This window comes from Ceratotherium simum, chromosome 3 (genome assembly GCF_057802395.1).
Source record: "Ceratotherium simum simum isolate JZ-2026a chromosome 3, ASM5780239v1, whole genome shotgun sequence".
NCBI lineage: Eukaryota > Metazoa > Chordata > Mammalia > Perissodactyla > Rhinocerotidae > Ceratotherium > Ceratotherium simum.
The window spans coordinates 70,605,456-70,620,609 of record NC_141902.1 but is presented as its reverse complement, the minus strand read 5'-3'; the positions used below and the strand labels follow the sequence as shown (position 1 = coordinate 70,620,609).

At 55.7% G+C, this 15,154-nt stretch overlaps 1 protein-coding gene across 1 annotated transcript in view; it reads left to right on the top strand.

Moving 5' to 3' along the window:
- The window catches only part of ADAMTS7 (ADAM metallopeptidase with thrombospondin type 1 motif 7), a 46,665-nt gene that overhangs the window by 15,701 nt on the left and 15,810 nt on the right, over positions 1-15,154 (top strand). The window contains exons 5-11 of the mRNA XM_004421877.3: positions 2,061-2,144; positions 2,496-2,620; positions 3,458-3,607; positions 4,945-5,088; positions 13,580-13,724; positions 14,292-14,384; positions 14,779-14,924. Coding sequence (XP_004421934.1) covers positions 2,061-2,144; positions 2,496-2,620; positions 3,458-3,607; positions 4,945-5,088; positions 13,580-13,724; positions 14,292-14,384; positions 14,779-14,924 — 887 coding nt within the window. The remainder of the gene's footprint in view (positions 1-2,060; positions 2,145-2,495; positions 2,621-3,457; positions 3,608-4,944; positions 5,089-13,579; positions 13,725-14,291; positions 14,385-14,778; positions 14,925-15,154) is intronic.

The following is a 15,154-nucleotide window of genomic DNA, read 5'->3' as shown; positions in this document are numbered from 1 at the left end:
TCTGACTTTCTCTTACTTTTCTCATTTTCCACTGTTTCTTTAAAATGAGATAATGCATTAGAAATAACTTAGCAAGTATCCAAGATTCATTCATTCATTCAACAAATATTTCTTGAGTGCCCATAATGTGCCAGGTACCAGACGGATCACTGTGGCTGTAAGGGGGAGCCCATGCAGACACAGCCCCAGGGCCTGTGGATCTTATGGGGAAGATAGACATAATGTGGGAAGACTGATGAATGTGAAGGTGCAGTGGAGGGGGAGACACTAGGAAGGATAAGTTCATCATGCTTTGGGAGTGTCAAGTAGAATAAACGCTCCCAAGGTGAGAGCTCGAGAGACGGTAGGAGATAACTTGGGAAAGATGAGAGGGAAGGTGTTCCAGGCTGAGGGCATAGTATCTGCAAAGGCCCTGGGGTAGGAAGAATCATGGGATTCCAAGAGAAAGCCAGAGTGGTTGGAGCCAGGGAGTGAGAGGACGTGGGAAGGAGTGAGGCCAGAAAGGTGGGCAGGGGCCAGACCACACAGGCCTGTTGGCCAGGCCAGGACTTTTGTCCTTACGTTGTGGACAGTGAAGGGCTACTTACTGCCTTAAGCAAGGGCATGGTGATTGGGTTTGCATTTCTTTTTTTTTTGTTTTTTTTTTCTTTTTATAATTTTATTTATGTATTTATTTTTTCCCCCAAAGCCCCAGTAGATAATTGTATGTCATAGTTGCACATCCTTCTAGTTGCTGTATGTGGGACGTGGCCACAGCATGGTCAGAGAAGCGGTGCGTCGCTGCGCGCCCAGGATCCGAACCCGGGCCGCCAGCAGCGGAGCGCACGCACTTAACCGCTAAGCCACGGGGCCGGCCCTGGGTTTGCATTTCAACGACAGATGACTGAGCTGCTAGGCTGCAGGTGGGCTGGAGGGCCAGAGTGTGTGGGGACAGCCATTAGGAGACCTTGACAGCTGTCCAGATGAGATGCTGGTGCCTTGAACTGGGCCGTGGTGTTGGAGATGGAGAGAAGAAATGGATTCAGGCAACATTTCGGAGGCACAATTGGTTGGATGTGAGGAGGAAGGCGGTGTGTGGAGGCCTGTGCGGAGGGGGTGGTGGTGGGGGTGAGGGGTGGACGGAGGCATTGTCTTCACCATTCCTGACTTGGGTTCTGAAAGTGTAGTTCATCCTCATTATCAGAGGCTTTTGTGCCCTCGTAACAGTGTACGTTTTGTCCCTTCCTATTCGAATATTATTTTTCTTGGTGGAATTGCTAGAAACCAACTCACAACTGGCCTGTCCTGCCATCTCTACCCACCGGGAACCTGACACCTGTCCCCAGTCGTGGGCTGGCCTCTTTCTTGTTCTGAGGGAGCTTTAAAAGAGCAGATAACTTTCCCTGCCCATCTCCTGGCATTGTCGTGCACCTTCCATCTTTGGGAGTGGCCTACTCTGAGGGGCTGAGTGGAGAACCCCTCGTGTAGCCTTGGGGGCCTCTGATAGACGGGCCCCCTTGGCCCTGTAGCTGTCAGCTCCAGGTAAGATGGGACAGCAGGGCGGTGGGGAGACTCCATGGGCCTGTGCCCACCCCCACCCCTCCCCCAGGCTCTACTCGGGTCTCACACCTCACGGGAGGACTCACTCCTCGGATGCTGGTCCAGGTGTTCCCTGGGCAGGAGGGGGCTGCAGGGCTGTCCCAGCTGAGGGCAGAGTAGGCAAACTAGGGCCCTGAGATGGGCCAAGAAGCCAGCATTTGGAGGTGTGAGCTGGGGTTGGTACTTGGAAGCAGATCCCAAACTGGTGCTAAGGATCGGCCCGGGCCAGGGAGGAGCCTGGGAGGCCGTGTTGTCCTCCCCAGGTTCTGCCGTGGCGGAGTTGGGGAAGTGTGTGTGAGGTGTGGGCACTTTCATGTATGGACGCATGTGCACGCACTGTCCATGTGTGTAGCCTGCGTGTACTGGGTGAGCTCCCCTGTGTATAAACGTGGATGTGCCTCCCTCAGGGTGGGTTAGAGGTGGACAGTGGCCGCCCCTAACCTATATTCAGGGTGACAGCCTGACCCCCGTCTCTTGGGCAGGTGGCTGGCCTTTTTCATGACCCCAGCATCGGGAACCCCATCCACATCACCATCGTGCGCCTGGTCCTGCTGGAAGATGAGGAGGTGAGAGGTCACGTGGCCCCACACTGCCCCCTGGGATGGGCGTCAGCTGCCAGAGCCCTTCTGCCCCGTTACCTGAGCTCTGCTGTGTGGGAGGGTGCAGCGAGGGTCTCCTTGGCCCAGGTAGTGTCATCTGTCATGCTCTCAGGCCCTGGCTAACCCTTTCTCATGTGCCCCGAGAGGTGACTGCAGGAGGGGTGGTCAGCCTGGAGGCTGGACTGGGGCCACAAGGCTGGCAGCTTGCCCTCCCTCTTCCTCCCCTTTGCCTCTGTCTCCCGCCTTTGTGGGGAGGAGAATTGGGCCTGACCCTTTGGAGCCCGGAGGGAGGCATGAGTGGCTGCTCTCTGCCCCCAGGAGGACCTAAAGATCACACACCACGCAGACAACACCCTGAGGAGCTTCTGCAAGTGGCAGAAAAGCATCAACATGAAGGGGGACGCCCACCCGCTGCACCACGACACCGCCATCCTGCTCACCAGGTGCCACCAGCTGCGGGGGGATGGGGTAGGCTGTGGCCAGGAGAGCCTGCTTCAGAGGGAGGTGCTACCTAACCCTCAGGGAGAAGCCCCAGGAAGGGGGCAGACAGCCCTGTCTCAGGCAGCCTCATTTTGAGGAAGTTTACACACCTTTGGCCCAAGGCTGGATTCCGTCGGCACTGGGGAGATCTTGTTATATTGAAATAATTGGGGATTCTCATGTGGTTGTCAGAAATAATGTAGAGACATGTCATACCCATCATCTAGTTTCTCCCAGTGGTGACATCTGGCCTAACTATAGTGCGATCACAGCCAGGACATGGGCACTGACACGGTCCCCAGATGTCACTCAGATTTTACCAGTTTTACATGCGTGCGCATGTGTGTGTGTATTCAGTTCCCTGCAGTTCTATCACATGTGTAAGTTCCTGTATCCACTGCTACAGTCTAGAGACGGGACATTAGAAGGCTCTCTCGTGCTACTCTTCTGTAGCCCGACCTCTGACAACTACTGATCTGTTCGGAGACGGTATTGTTGAACTCCAGCTGGAGTCATTTTCCCTCTGCTGGGCTCTGGCAGCTTCTGTCAGCACCCTTGCTGGGACAGTAACCAAAATGGTCTATGCGTGGATCTGCTCCCCAGGCCTAAATAGGTGTCCTGTGTGAGTGAGGGCATCTACTTCCCACGTGGCTGCTGGGCTGGTCTTGGAGCAGTGGGAGGGGCATCCCCACTCCCCACTCCCTCAGGGCCATTAGGGGTCCTTCCCTGGTCCCCTCAGCTCAGGTGGGCCTGGCACCAGGCTAGGTCAGCCTGATGGCCCCTTCTCTATGTGTGTGCAGGAAGGACCTGTGTGCAGCCATGAACCAGCCCTGCGAGACCCTGGGCCTGTCCCACGTGGCAGGCATGTGCCAGCCGCACCGCAGCTGCAGCATCAGCGAGGACACAGGCCTGCCCCTGGCCTTCACCGTGGCCCATGAGCTCGGGCACAGGTACCCCGCCTGCCCCCACTGCCTCACTAAGAACCTAGCTTCACCTCCCAACCTGGGGGTACCAGTCAGCCAAGCCCTGGCCCACAAAATCCCAAGGGAAGGAGCGCTGACTTGGCCTGGCCACATGCTCTCCCTGCACTGTCCCCACCCCACAACCAGGGTGCTTCCTTGTTAAACAGGAGAGAGGCCCACTGGGGTACCTCTGGGTCTGGCCCAGAGTGCGTCTTATTTGAAGTGGGGTTGGGATGAGCTGGAAAGTCACCATAGGTCTTTGGCTGTCCCTCCCCGTTGCCCTCAGTGCTTGTATTTTTCACTCTTGGTCCCCACCACACCCCTATTCTTAATAGCTCTGTGACCCTAGGCAAGTGCCCTGCCCTCTCTGGGCCTCTCTGGGCCTCTATTGATTGAGGGGGTTGGATTCGGTGGTGTCCAAGGCTCCCTCCATCTGACACCTCTGCGTGAGGCTCTCCACACCAAGCGTGGCCCATGCCCCCAGCCATCTGTGCCAGGCTGTTTAGCTGGTGAATATGGCAGCATCTTAGACTGTCCAGAAGCCAGTAAGGGCAAGCTCACAGAGTTCTGTTGGTCAGAGGTGTTGGGGTCATTGTTCTGGGTTCCCTGAGTGACGGCTATGCATGCAGGGCATTGAAGCTAGCCGTGGAGGTAGAAAGAGCACTCTGCCCCAAATCTGCCATTTCCTGACTGTGTTACCTCGGTGAGTTCCTTAGCCTCTCTGAGCCTCTCCTGGAGTAATAATGCCTCACTGGGCAGTTCGAGGGTTGCGGGAGATAGTGTTTCTGAAAGTGCTTTGCATGGTGCCTGGCACAGAGTAAGTGCTCAACAAATATAGTTTTTCTCATATCCTCCCCAAGGATGGTCTCTCCAGACCTTTTCTGAGATACAGCAGTGCAGACTCCCTTAACTGCAGTGCACAGGCTTGGGACAAGGACCTGGGGGGTGGGAGGCCCTCTGTCAGACTGTTCTTGGTGTCAGTGAGGTTGCAGAGGCCACAGTGGGCCCCCATCTATGCCACCTGGCTTGCCATTGTTGGCCAACTCAGCGCAGGACAGGCCTGCTCTGGGTCCCTGGCACTCATTTCAGGCTCAGGCTGGTGCATCTGGAGGAGGACCCCGTGGGATACTAGCTATCACATCTACGTTTTAGATTAAGGAGACAGGCTCAGAGAGGCTATGTGATTTTCCCAAGGCCACATAGCAGTTTGGTGGCAGAGCCAGCCCTGGGAGCCAGGATTTGGCACCTTGCAGACCTCCGGGGGAGGGGCCGGCCGGCGGCTTCCTGCTGGCTCACCCGCCCCTGGGGCCTGTGCTCTCACACAGTTTTGGCATTCAGCATGACGGAAGCGGCAATGACTGTGAGCCTGTTGGGAAACGGCCTTTCATCATGTCTCCACAGCTCCTGTACGACGCCGCCCCCCTCACCTGGTCCCGCTGCAGCCGCGAGTACATCACCAGGTTCCTCGAGTAAGCCCCCCCCCCGTGCCTCCCCCAGCACCCAGGCCTTGTCTGTGACCCAGAGCTCAGGGTTTAATGGGGAGATGCACTGCGGTGCCAGGGTGGAGGGAAGCACAGAGGGGCCCCAGATAAAGAGGCGGGCGGGGTCCCCAATGTTTTCCTGTAAAGGCCACCTGAGCTACATCTTGGAGGAGGAGCAGGAGTTCACAGATGTATAGTAGAGAGAGCAGTGGTGTTCTGGTAGAGGAAGCGTTAGCAAAGGCCCCGGGGCATGAAGGAGTGGAATCCGGTTTCAGGGAAGACAGGATATTGAGTGAGGCTCCGGGAGCCAAAGATAGGAAATGAGGCCGGAGGAGGTGCAGAGCTGGCCACATGGCTGGCGGGTCCAGTGAAAGGTGGGGAAAGAAGCGCCGTTAACGGTACCGAAATAGAAAGCTTTTCCTTTCTTTCCCATTCTCTTCATTTGTTACGGTGTTTTTTATTTGCTGTTTAATGTTCTAAGTAAAGAAAAATTTAAAAACTTAAATTATTAGCATAAATTTTACCCTTCATCTTTATTTTGTGCCATGGCAGTTTTAAATGCATGTAGAGCCTTGACCTCCTATGTAGAATCACCAGAATGACCCAGTTCATTTCTCATAGCTCATATTCACTGCAACACTGGAAAGGCTGTACAAAACTAACTCGACTGGTTTTATTTTACTTCTTAATAGGTGCACATGCGACATGCACTCTCCACCTTCCGCTCACTGATGAGTGAGCAAAGACTGAAAGGGAAAGGACGTGTGGCTGCCCCACTTTCCCTTTTCTTCTGTCCCCTATTTTCAACGCAGTGGTTGGCTGATACAGGGAGGGCACACAAATAACAAAGGATGATAGGGCTCCTTGGTCGTTCGTGTTTCCTAAAACGTCATGGCCTTCTTTCTGCGTTTGAAGCAAGTTCTGGGTCAAATGGAAAGTGTGGCCTCTGGGGCCGTCAGTTATGTCTACTCAGTGTAGACATAACACGCTTATCCTCTACTTGCCTAGAATCTCACTGAGCTCCCACACATTGTGGGTCCACTGGGATTCTGTACTCGTGAGGTGGCAAGGATCGGTGGACACAGACATTGTGTACCTCCCCTGCTCACGCACATGCTGCTTTGTTCCCTCAGATTTGCTTACAAAACACGAGTTCAGGGGCCGGCCCCGTGGCTTAGTGGTTAAGTGCGCGCGCTCTGCTACTGGTGGCTCAGGTTCGGATCCTGGGCATGCACCGATGCACTGCTTCTCCGGCCATGCTGAGGCCGCGTCCCGCATACAGCAACTAGAAGGATGTGCAACTATGACATACAACTATCTACTGGGGCTCTAGGGGGACAAAAAAAGGAGGAGGATTGGCAATAGATGTTAGCTCAGAGCCAGTCTTCCTCAGCAAAAAGAGGAGGATTAGCATGGATGTTAGCTCAGGGCTGATCGTCTTCACCAAAAAAAAAAAAAAAAAAAGACGAACAAAAACACGAGTTCAAAGGTACTAAGCATTCAAGATGGCAAAGCTGAGCTTTAAGTCACCTGCCCCACTCCTCCCCACCCTCCATTCCTTTTCTCTGGGCAACCACTTTCAACTTTAACTCTTTTCAGCTTTGTCTTACATTATTTACTTGCACATTTCTGAAAATCTTTCCTAGACTGCTATTTCTTGAGTTTTCAGTTCACATATTATCTATTGATTTGTACAATGGAAGGTTGGGATTTAGCCCCTTCGTGTCACTTCCTACACATATTTCCCCTGATTCCAATATCGTGTTAACACATTTTAAGTCCATATTCAGTATTTTCATTATTATGTTTGTGTAAATATTGCTGAACCAAGTGTTGTAACAAGATGACATTCTCTTTTTAAGAACAACTGTTTTATTTGCTTGTTTTCCTTTGCTTCTCTGAGTCTTCCATGTCCTCCAACAGTTCTGTAAAATATCTCTTAATCTAGTTTTCTGGAAGGTAATCCCTGTCATATCCTCATCTGACAGTTCCCTTCTTTCCTGGACCTTCCTGCCAACTTCCTTCTGTCCTCCTGCTCCGGTCTAGACTGCATGCTTTCTAGGTCTGCCCTGAAATTGTCATGCAGGGTCTTCCTGTTTCCTGGATCCCAGGCTACCTTTTTTAGAGGAGTTTACTTCTTCTGGTGGGGCACATCCTCAAGTGGCCTTCTGAGAATGGGTACATGGAGGTAGAAGGTGTGCTTGCCTGAAAGTGTCTTTATTCTTCCCTCACACCTGATTGACAGTTTGATTTGATATCAACTTCTAGGTTAAAAGTCATTCTCTCCCGGAATTTCGAAGGCATTTTTCCGTTGTCTTCTAGCTTCTAACTTTGCTGTTCAGAAGTCTCATATCAGTCTGATTCCCAAGCCTTTGTGTCTGACCTTTTAAAAAGCCTGGAGGCTTTTAGAATTTTCTGTCTCTCTCTTAGGATATTCTCTCTCACTCACTCACTCTTTCTCTCTCTCTTTCTTTCTTTTTTTGGTGATTTGAACTTGCACAATTATGTGCCTTGGTCTATTTTTATTTTGAGGGGTACTTGGTGGACCCTTTTAATCTAAAAACTCATATCTTTCAGTTCTTGGAAATGTTCTTGTATTATTTATTTGATAATCATCTCTCTTCTATTTTCTCCTTCTGAAACCCTTAATATTCAGCTGTTCTCATGCTTCCTTATTTTTTAATCTTTTAGTTTTTTTAAATCTCTTTCTATTTTCTGGAGGAAATACCTTTATCTTCTATTAAATTTTTAATTTTTTTCTATTGTACTTTTAACTTCCTGAACTTTCTTATTCACTAAATACTCCTTTTTATTATCCTGTTCTTGTTTGACGAGTACAGTATCTTCTCTTACCTTTCTGAGATTATTGCCTATATGGATTTTATTTTTTTCTTTTGCTCCCTGCAATGTCTTTCTTGCCTTTGAGTTATTTTTTTACATCTTCCTTTCATGTTAAAGGTTTTCCTAAAATGGCTTGGCTGTATTTGCTACATGGAAGGGGGCACTGGGATCCCGACTGGGAGGTGTGTGGCCTGGCCAGACTTTTCTGAGTCACTGCTGAGGGACTGGTCAGGACGGGGCTGTTTCTTTGGGAGATCTTCACACGGCAGTTTCTGGGGTCACTTTTCTGAGTGGTTCAGTTTCCCAGAGAGGAATGCTCTGGTCTTTTCCTGGGAGGATGTAAGTCTGGCTACAGCATTCTGGCATCAAATGGGGAAGGGGCTTGGCGGGTGCTCAGCCTTTCTTGTGTAGACTTTCACTTGTCCCCTTTCTCTGTAGGTCCCTCTGCCTCGGGCCTTCAGCTGGGCAGGATCCCCTGGTTCATCCTCTGCAGAGAGTGACCCCGGCCCCGACCCAGGTGGGGAGGTGCCCATCGCCTGGCCATGCAGAGTTGGGGAGGGGATCTAGGCCTGATGGCTTCTTACAGACTTTCAGCCAGGCTCTTGTCCTCAGTCCTGCTGGCGCCCTGGCCTCCAGGGGTCCCTGGGGCTTTAATTCCTGAGCTCTCCCAGGGTCTGCCTCTGGGTGGTTTCTCCCTGCTGGACTCCGCTCTCAGCTTCCGCTGCTCCACCACGTCAGCTGCTACTTGACCATCTGCTTTCCAGCTTCCAGAATTTTGCTGACATCTTTCATCTGCCGTCATCACCTCTCCCTTGCCCTTTGTCCTGGTGGATTTATGCCTTGTTTATTCCCTTGTGCTCATCAGAGTGGGGTTCTGGAAGAGAGTGGAGATAAATCTGTCTGCTCAATGTGCCATTTTTTTCTAGAAGTCCCCTCACTAGAAACCCCCTCACTGGGGTTTTTTTACATAGGGACGTAACCAGGTTTCTTATGCACGTGAGAGCAAGGACTCTGGCCTCAATGGAAGAGGGATTACCACGGTGGAGGAAAGATTAGAAGCAGGGAAGAGTTGAGTTTGATCGTTAAGAACCTGGGCTCTGGCCCAGGCTTCTACCCGTGTTGGCAGACAAGTTACATTAGCCCTGCAGCCTCAGAAACTGGGGACGATGATGGGACTGCCTCGTGGTTGCTGTGAGGATTAAAGGACGAGCATGTGACGTGTGGAGTGCAGCGCCGACTGTGTGGGTAGCATTCAGTTCGTGGTAACGGTTATCACTGCTGCTGAGTGCTAAATGATGAGGACCTGAATCAGGGAGGTGGCCTGGCTGTGGAGAGCAGGGCTGAAAACAGTCTCAAGGGTGTGTCCCTCCCCAGATGGGGGCAGAGAATGAGAGAGTGACTGGAAAATCAGAACAGTAGCTGCCCCTGCAACACCCTCAGGGCTTGTTCCCAGCTGCCCCCACCCAGGGTGCTGCCCAGCACCCTGGCCCCAGGACAGACAGACAGACAGATGAGTCTCTGTCTTCATTCAGCTGCTGGAATGCGTGAGGGACTTGGCTCAGGACCTGGGGCGAGAGTAGGAGGAAAGGGTGAGAGCCGGAGCTAGTCAGGGCCTCCCAGAGCCTTGGCACTGAGAAAAGCTGGACAGAGGCAGAAAGATAGGGAGATCCGTGCCTCGCCAATGCAGGGGTGCTTGGGAGGGAAGAGAACTTCATATCCCCAAGGTCAGCATCCCCTCTCACCTCTCCATCCTGGAGGGCCAGGCAGGAGGGGATCACAAGGCCCAGGACAGGTGGACGGAGAGGGGTGCTCATTCGAGGAGCATGGTACCAGCCTGTCCTCCAGTCCCTCCGCCCTCCATCTCCTTGCTGGGAGTGGGCTGGGAGACAGGAGACCCGCCCCACCCAAATGGGTGGGGACAGAATGAACAAGGTCATAGAAGGTGCAAATGTGGGGTCAGACAGTGTTCCTGGAGCTTGGGGCAGGCTCAGAAGCACTCACAGACCACCCACTATCCCCACTGGACCCAGCGCTCTTCGGCCCCCTGCAAATAGACGTTTAATGGGCCACATGGACCCAGTCGTGAGTGAACCCGATTGGGTCTCAGACTCACTCTTGCTGTGGCAACAAACACTAACGTGCTCTGTGCTTGGGGTTCAGTGGTAAAGGAGACAGATGAGGTGCCTGTCCTCAAGGCCCCCACCATGTGGGGGGATAGACATGTGACACTGTGGGGTGATTAGCACTGTGACAGACAGCACTTGGGTTTATAGGAATCTGGAGAGGGGCGCCAACCCGTCCTGGGGTCAGGGACGTCGTCTCTGAGGAGGAATCTCGGAGCTGAGACTAATTAGGGGCATCCTGAGAAAGAAAGATGCTCCAGATGGAGGGCCGGGTGTGGTCAGATGCTGAGGTGGGGAGCGGGGGCTGGACTGGAGAATCTTCAGGAGGTGGTGGTGGGGCTGGAGGAAAGTTTCTGGAGCCCATGGGCATTGAGTCCACAAGGGTTGACCTGAAGAACTCTAAGAGCCTCTCTGAGCTGAGAGCTGCTTTCGGGGACTCTGCGGAGAGGTCCGTCAGGAAACAGCATTTCATAAGCCGCTACTTGGCGCGAGGGGTGGGGAGGGGGAGGCCCTGCTGCTCATGCCCTGGAAGCCAGGGCTTCTGCAGGGAGAGAGGCAGGCCTGATCATGTGCTGGGTCCTTCCCTTCACTTCACAGTGACTCCATGACCAGGACCCAGGGGTGGCGGGGGAGAGGGCACTCAGGTCTCTCCACAGGTGGTGGCAGCTCTTTGCCGTCCTTGAGTTGGGAGCGAGGCTTCTGACAGCAGCCACCTGCCGCTGTCTGCTCTGACCCCATGTGGGGCCACCCAGCCCTGCTATAATTAGCGTGAGGAGGGGCCCCCGAGGGGAAGGGCTGACAGGCTTGGGGATTGGGTGTGTTTCGGCAGCATGAGGAGCCTGGCGGTGAGCCGACCAGAGGAAGGAAGGGCCGGCTGCTGGCCACCCGTGTGACTTTTCCCAAGTAGATGCTGCTATTTATACCTCTGTAGCTTGGGATCACACAGGCCACCTCAGCCTCTGGTAGATGAGAACATGAAGACCCAGAGAGGGTGAGGGATGGCCCAAGGCCACACAGCACCTGTAGCTGGGCAGAGAGTAGAACTTGGGTTTCTGACTCCCCAGTCAGCACCTGGCCCTGAGTGTGGCCCTGATTCTGGCAGTGGGTCCTGTGAGAGCCCCCCACGCCCACAGCCTCTCACGCACATATAGATGGACTCAGTAGGTCGCTGTTGCTCTGGCTGCCCAGCAGCAGGCCCACAGGAGCTGACACTTGGCAAGTCAGCACTGGGTCCCAGCCAGGAAACTGAAGGGCTGGTTGTGGCCCGGGACCTGTCTGTGTGGGGCTGAGGCACGTCAGACCCTGCGTCGGAGGCGCGGGATCTGAGTCAGGGGGTGGGCGAGCCCCCAGGCCACATCTTTAGTTGCGGCCTGCCAGAAGCGAAGAAGGAGCCCCAGGGCCAGGCTGACCCCCACCCTCTGCCCCGTCCTCCAGCTGACGCTCTGCGCAGGTGCAGGCCCAGGGAGGCCCCAGGCTGAGGCCAGCAATCAGAAAACTCCTTTCTCCCTGGCAGGCCTCAGCTGCCGTGGTTTTAAACTTATATTTGGGGTGAAGTGTTTGAGGCCAGGCTCACAGTCGGACGGGAGGAGCCCGCGCTGGGGGCAGCCCAGCAGGTGGACACGTGTGGGCACTTGGCAGCCTGGGCCTGGTATCAGATCCTGCCCATCACTGCCCTCCCGTGTGACCCGGGGCCAGTGACACCCTGCCCTGGGCCCTGTGTGTAAGGAGAGGGTGGTGGTAGAGTCTTCTGTCCAAGGTGTTGTGAGGGGCAAACGAGAAGGTGCCCGCCAAGCACCCAGGGCCAGCCTGGCCCGTGGTCGTCCAGGGCAGAGGGCTGGGTCCAGTGGCGGCTCACTTGCTGACACCGTTTTTACAGGGTCCATTTCCAGCTAGCACAGCTGGTCCAGGTGATTCTGGGGGGATCCCCAGAGTTGTCAGCAGGGGTCTGGTCACTGAGGCTTTGTTCTTGGCAGCCTGCTGTGGAGCCTGGGGCCTGCCATCAACCAGGGGACTTAGGAGACCTCACAGACCACCCACCCCACCCTGGGTCTCACAGCTCCCAGACCTCTCTCTGAAATCTGGACCCCAGGATCCCGGCCGCTGACCCCTCCAGCCTCTCCCCACACTGGCCTACCCATTGGCCTGCCTCTTGACCCCTGCATCTTCTCCTGGCCTGTCCACGGCCCGTGGTGTGTCTCCTCCTCCCCTCCCCGCCAGACCCCGGCAGCCATCACCTCCACCCTGCTTTGCTGTGCCTCCTGTGATCCTAACCAGGCCCCTCTGCTCATCCTGGCCCAGCCTGGCACCAGCTGCCCTTACACCTCCCAGACTGCAAAACTGGAGGGTTTCTGCCTCCCTCTACCCTGCCCGGTCAGGGCCCCACGTCCCACAGATCCTGCCTTCCTCTGCTGCCTCTGCCTAAGTCCTTGCTGCCTGGGCTGACCCTACCCATTGCCCCCAATCCTGGTTCTCTGCACGGCTCAGTGCTCCCCAGCCACTGCTGCCCCCAGAGAGGCCCGGGCCCTCCTCCGATTCCTCCAGGACAGCAGTGAGCCCTGGGGCGGGCTGTTCAGCCTGCCAGGGCGCTGGTGCTCCTAAGGGTTGCTGCATGGGTGCTGGCCCAGGGCTGGCAAGGGCAGCAGAATGGTCACTGACCCCCAGAGGCAATAGCTGTGGGCAAGGGGCCCACAGAATGATGCGTGGCAGAGGCGGGCCTGAGCTGGGCCTGGGACACCCTCAGCGGGCCCTTCTCCCTCCTAGCTCCCTGCCTGGTGGTATAGGGTCTGGGCAGCCTTATCTTCACGCTGGACACCAGCAGCAGGAGTTTGTGCTGGTTCCCTTTCTGCTGCCAGGGAAGGCAGGCATAAACAAGGCAGTGACCGAGGTGGGCAGGGCTGCCCCCCGGGGCTCTCTCCCAGTTTGGCAGCCCAGCAGGGGGCAGCTTTCAGGCCTTGGTCCTCCCACACATGACCTTAGGGCTCAGCCCAGGGCAGGGCCATCAGAGGCCTGGTGTAGTACCAGCTGTGATGTGATGCTCTCCAGATCCTGTCTGAGATGGCCCAGGGCCTGGCCGGAGGGCTGGAGGCCGATGGACGTCAGAGCAGGGCCATGTGGAGACTTGGCAGTCCAGGAGGCTTCAGCAGGAAGGGCCTTTGGGCTGGATCTTGAGGACAGAGACTTCACCAGTAGAGGAGTGGGGAGAGCATTGTGAGTGGAGGGAACAGCTTGTGCAAAGGCCTGGCATCGGGGAGTGGGGATGAGTCATTTAGCTGGCTGGAGTGCCCAGGTGAGAAAGGGAGAGGCCAGGAGGGCCTCGAATGCTAGGCTGGGTCAGAGGACAGGCCGAGGTGAGCAGAGAGGCTGGAGTTTTCCTACAAGTTTAGGGCTTTATGCCCCTTCCCATTTCCCCTGCCCTCCCGGCCCCGCCAAGGCCTCCCTGATGGGTCTCTCGGGCTCTCCCCTTGCCCCAAGGGACAGGTGGCCCTTCATCCCATCCTCCTGTCCCATCTCTGCAGCCGTGGGTGGGGCCTGTGCCTAGATGACGCTCCTGCCAAGGATGTCATTGACTTCCCCTCGGTGCCGCCCGGCGTCCTCTATGACGTGAGCCACCAGTGCCGCCTCCAGTACGGGGCCTACTCTGCCTTCTGCGACGACATGGATGTGAGTCTGGGCGTGTGTGGGCAGGGGGCCGGGGGCAGCCTTCACCAGCCTGCACATCCCACTGGGCCTGGGTGAGACATCAGGTGGCCTGTGGGAGAGGACTCGGGTTGGGCGGCCATAGACCCAGGTCTGAATTCTGGGTGGACCATTTACAACTGTGGGGCTTTGGGCAAGCCCCTCACCTCCTGGAGCTGGATTATAAGAGGTAAAATAAAGTCTATGCGGTAGGGTCCTAGGGACGATCATCTGAAGTAATGGCCACAGGCATGTTGTGGAGACCCTGCGGCTTCCAACAGGGGTCTTTCCAGATGAGTGGGCTGGGCCTGGGAGAGGTGTGTGCGGGCTGGAGACTGCTCTGAGCAGGAAACCCGAGCCTCAGGGCCCCCATAACACCACATGGTCCAGAGAAGGCAAGAGGGGACCTCTGGGGATCCCATCTGCAGACCCCCACCATGTACCAGTCCCATGGAGGGGTGCCCAGGGGACTCTGGGGGGTCATGAGGGGACAGGGTGGGCAGTGGCACTGGGGAGGGGGTAAGAGTATGGTCCGTGCCCTCTTCCTTGCAGAATGTCTGCCACACACTCTGGTGCTCCGTGGGGACCACCTGTCACTCCAAGCTGGATGCAGCCGTGGATGGTACCAGGTGTGGGGAGAGCAAGGTAGGGTGTTCCTCAGTCCAGCTGTGGAGGGGGCGGCGGGAGTCCAGACATCCTGCTGTGTCCATGCTCTCGGGTCAGTCTTGGCTCACTGACTTGCTTAGGCTCTTAGCAGACCCCCAGCCCTCTCTGGCCCAGGTCCCCATCTGCAGAATGGAGGCACTGGGGCAGGCTTGATTCGGTGATTCTCCAAGGTGTCTTCAGCTCAGAGAGTCAGCACGTGGGCTCAGCTCCACTATGGGGCCTGGGTCTTGAGTGACCAGAAGGGGGCCTCCCCTACTCCTTCAATCCTTCCCCTCTGTACTTTTCCAGGCCCCCCACCCACCTTGTTCTCACTAGAGTGAGGATGACTGATAGGCTTGGGGTGGGGTTGCTTTACCTTCATCTATCTTGGCAGTGGTGTCTGAATGGGGAGTGCGTTCCTGTGGGCTTCCAGCCCGAGGCTGTGGATGGTGGCTGGTCCGGCTGGAGCGCCTGGTCTGTCTGCTCGAGGAGCTGTGGTGTGGGCGTGCAGAACGCTGAGCGGCAGTGCACGCAGCCTGCGTGAGTGTGGGCCGGCCTGGGGTGCCCGGGGCAGGTGGGATCGCGGGCCTTGAGCAGAGTCAGCTGATTGCGGGGAGCCTGGCTCTGTCCCAGCCTGCTGTTCTCAGGAGTATCCCCATAGAGACCAAGCCTGGAGTGTCCAGAGTCACCTGGGGTGACTCTAGGGAGTATCCTGGAGGCTGCCAGGGTCCCTGCTGCTGGGGGGACCACTGAGGCCCAAAGACCGGAGG